This window comes from Vombatus ursinus, unplaced genomic scaffold, assembly GCF_900497805.2.
Source record: "Vombatus ursinus unplaced genomic scaffold, bare-nosed wombat genome assembly UNPS02014852.1, whole genome shotgun sequence".
NCBI lineage: Eukaryota > Metazoa > Chordata > Mammalia > Diprotodontia > Vombatidae > Vombatus > Vombatus ursinus.
This window is the reverse complement of record NW_020954630.1, coordinates 7,189,178-7,192,667: the sequence shown is the minus strand read 5'-3', so window position 1 is coordinate 7,192,667 and position 3,490 is coordinate 7,189,178. Positions and strand designations below refer to the sequence as shown.

The 3,490-nt window shown below is 50.5% G+C and overlaps 1 protein-coding gene across 2 annotated transcripts in view; it reads left to right on the top strand.

Moving 5' to 3' along the window:
• Positions 1-29: 29 nt before the first annotated feature.
• Positions 30-3,490, top strand: part of SHH (sonic hedgehog signaling molecule) — a 12,061-nt gene continuing 8,600 nt past the window's right edge. For both annotated transcript variants that reach the window (XM_027841060.1, XM_027841059.1), the window contains exon 1: positions 30-473. In XM_027841060.1, coding sequence (XP_027696861.1) covers positions 165-473 — 309 coding nt within the window. In that variant the 5' untranslated portion in view covers positions 30-164. The remainder of the gene's footprint in view (positions 474-3,490) is intronic.

Sequence of the window (3,490 nt, the reverse complement as noted above, 5' to 3'; positions counted from 1 at the left end):
AGAGAGAGAGAGAGAGAGAAAGAGAGAGAGCGAGACCTAGGGAGACAGCCTAAGATATAGACACGCGCACAGGCGCGCACACACATATACACACACACACACACACACACACACACACACACACACACACACACACCAAGGAAGCTTTGAAGTAACTGGATTCAATGGAAGAGATGCTGCTACTGACGAGATTTCTGCTGGTGGTCCTCGTCTCTTCTCTCTTGATGTCCTCGGGGCTGGCGTGCGGACCTGGCAGGGGATTTGGGAAGAGGCGGCACCCCAAGAAGCTGACCCCCTTAGCCTACAAGCAGTTTATCCCCAATGTGGCGGAGAAGACCCTAGGGGCTAGTGGAAGATACGAAGGGAAGATCTCCAGAAACTCCGAGCGATTTAAAGAACTCACCCCCAATTACAATCCTGACATTATATTTAAGGATGAAGAGAACACTGGAGCGGACCGGCTGATGACTCAGGTAGAAACCCATCCATCCATGTGTGGCGTTTAATATGTTTCTTTGAAAGGCAAGGAAAACGTGAAAGGAAGCGCTCACAGAATGAGCCTATGTCTTTTTTTTTTCTTCTCAATCTTAAGATAATATCCCTTTACCTCCTCACCCACCTACCCCCTCACCCTTGCTCTTTTTCAAAGAATCCATATTATAAGTACAGCTGGAGAAGTTTGGGGGTAGGGATGGGGGTGGGGAGAGTGGCAGTTGAGCTCGGGTTTTATGTCATTGATTTGATTTCTGTGTTATTGGTCTGCTACTCCCTATCCTGTCTCAGCCCTGTCATGCAACTTGCTACAGAGAGCTCAGCTTTTAGGGCATTCGGCTCCTTGAGTCTGCCCTTGTTGCTTGGGGGAGGAAAGGAGGGGAGAGGGAATAGAAATCAGAGGGATAGGAGAAAGGAGAATCCGACCCCCCCTCAATGTACAGTGACCACCACATCATGATTACTGTCTCTTTGAGTATTAGATCTTAAGACACTTTTTTTTTCTATCTCCTTTTTTATTTCCTTTCTCACCCCTACTCTTCCCACATCCCAAATAAATTCTTAATTCGGCAGGCCAGGGAGGCTGTTTTGACAAAAGGCAGTGTGGCTTCAACCACAGATATTGCTCTCCCATTTCTGTATTATGTAGCTTGTATTGCAATATCGTCTTTTGCAATTGTGCCCATCCGAGTGTGAATATATTGATATTTCTTTAAGGATGCTCTCTTTCTCCAGTCGCCCGTGGTACCTTAGGGGAGGGACTTATAACTTATTAGCATTGCATCACTCTCTTTTAAATCAGATTGCTCAAAAATTACAACCGAATAAATATTGGGTGGGGGATGGGGAAAGGGAATAGTGGAAAGATGGAATGCAGAACTATCTTAGGCTTGTTATTTATTTTATTTTTTTAAAAAAAGGAAGAAACCGCAAAACAAGCGTTTCCCTCGTACCTCCCTTACCACATTGAGATGTCTGAGAAGCAAATTCGACCGCCAGTCACGGAGTTTCTGAAACTCCATAGATCTAACAAGCTGGAAATGGTTTTCCTTGCAAATATAGGTCAATATCATTTTTATTGCCCTATTAAAATATTTAAGTCCCACCTTTGGTGCTACTAACGCAATGAGGTTGGAGGAGCCGCACTAGTGGGGGTGGAAAGTTGGGGGGGTCGGAGTTGGTAATGATCTCCCCCCTCCCATCCCTATTCAATCCCCCAAGTCTTTGCTTTATTGAGGGGCAGGAAAAAGACTGCCCTGAAAGATGACTCTATTTAACGGGTGTCCTTGTCAGGCTCTCTTCCTCATCTGCTCTCGACCACCTTAAATCTTACCTAGAGCGTTGACGCGGGCTCTTGTAGGCAGATAAAAGCGTGAGCCTCAATTATGTACAGGCCACAGTGTGCAGGTTGAGTGCAGCGTGGTGGACTGAGTTTGCCAGCTTGCTTGGGCAGGAGCTTCCACTCCCCCCCCCCGCCCCGCCCCATCCCCAACCTCTGTCCCCAGTCTGCCTCTGGCTGCTCATAAACCCTCTGGGGGCGGGGGGCTGGGGTGGGGTGAGATGGCTAAGGATCGGAGGTAGGATGGGGTGGGGGTGGGGGGCCGAGGGAGGGCTGGAGGTTCCTGCCTCTGAACACTATTAACAGTTGCTCTTGTTTGTGGAAGACCGACTGACAGACAGCCCGAGAGCCCGTTTCACCCATCCCTGGCCCCCACCGCCCGCCAGACCTCAGTTCCCCCTGCTTACAGTCCTCAGTCATCGCAGCCTTTTTGAAAAGCTGCAAGGCAGCGGAGCTGTGCGCCAAGTCAGACGCATTTTCAGCTCCACTTACTCCTCCTTTATCGATCGCCACGGCTAGGGTTTCAGCTTATATCCTTTCTAACACGACAGAGGCTGGGGCTGCTGCTGCTGCTGCTGCCGCCGCCGCCGCCGCCGCCGCCGCCGTCACCGGTCCAGATTCTCCTAAACCCCAAGGAAAGAAATCCTTCCCCTCCCTTAAAAGATCACGCCCGCGAATTAGCTACATAACTAGGACGTTGGTGATGATAATAATAATACTATAAAGATAATAATTAAATAAAGCTGCTGGGGGAGGGGGCTGACTAGGCGCGGGTTGAGGAGGAGCAGGCAGCGGCGGCGGCAGGAGGAGGAGGAGGAGGAGAAGGTAGGAGGGGTGTGGTGATGATGTTTTAAAGGGCTGGGTGGCTAGCTGGAGAGGAAGCTCCGAAAGAGCGCTGGTAACAGCCTTCTTTCTCTTTCACTCCTCTCCATCTTTCCATTCTGTCCTTCCTCTTCTATCCTCTTGTGTTTCCCCTTCACCAGCCTCTCCTGGATCTTGATCTTCTCTCCCTTTCACCCCTACCTCACTAACTCTGCCCCCCCAACCATTCCCTCGTCTACCTCTGCCTCTCCTTCCCCGCCCCCCTAACTGCTTGCCCTTCCCAGGGAATACAGCGCCGTGCCTGCTACAGGGCTGACCACTCTCGCTGCCATTGGCTGGCAGCATATGAACTTCTGACCTTCTGTCAACTTCCCTCAGACGGACGAAACGAAAACAAATAAGTGCCCCCCTTCCCTTACACACACACGCACCCGAGCGTTGGCTGTTCCTGTTCCTGACACAAAAGATGGGGGGAGGGGGCAACAGCCAGAAAGATTGCTGGAGTGAGGGGAACCCAAGTCCCCGTAACACTGCCCCCATGCAAGTACCCTAAAAAAAAATGCATGGTAATGGGAAGAAGTTAAGAGCTGAGGAATCAGTCTGCCACCCTACCCCCATTCCTAACATTCTGTTCTCCGGGCTCCCCAGGTGAAAAGTGTGATGTTGGGGGGGGTGAGGGGGAAGGAGGTCGTTGTTGTTGGGGTGTAGTTAGGAGAAATAATATCCTGTTGATCTGAAGGATAGGGAGATGTAGGTGGGGGGATGGGAGGACTGAAGTGATGAGTTTCTCTGCAGAGACTTGTCTTCTGAACTGAGATTCAGCAGGCGATCTCCCTG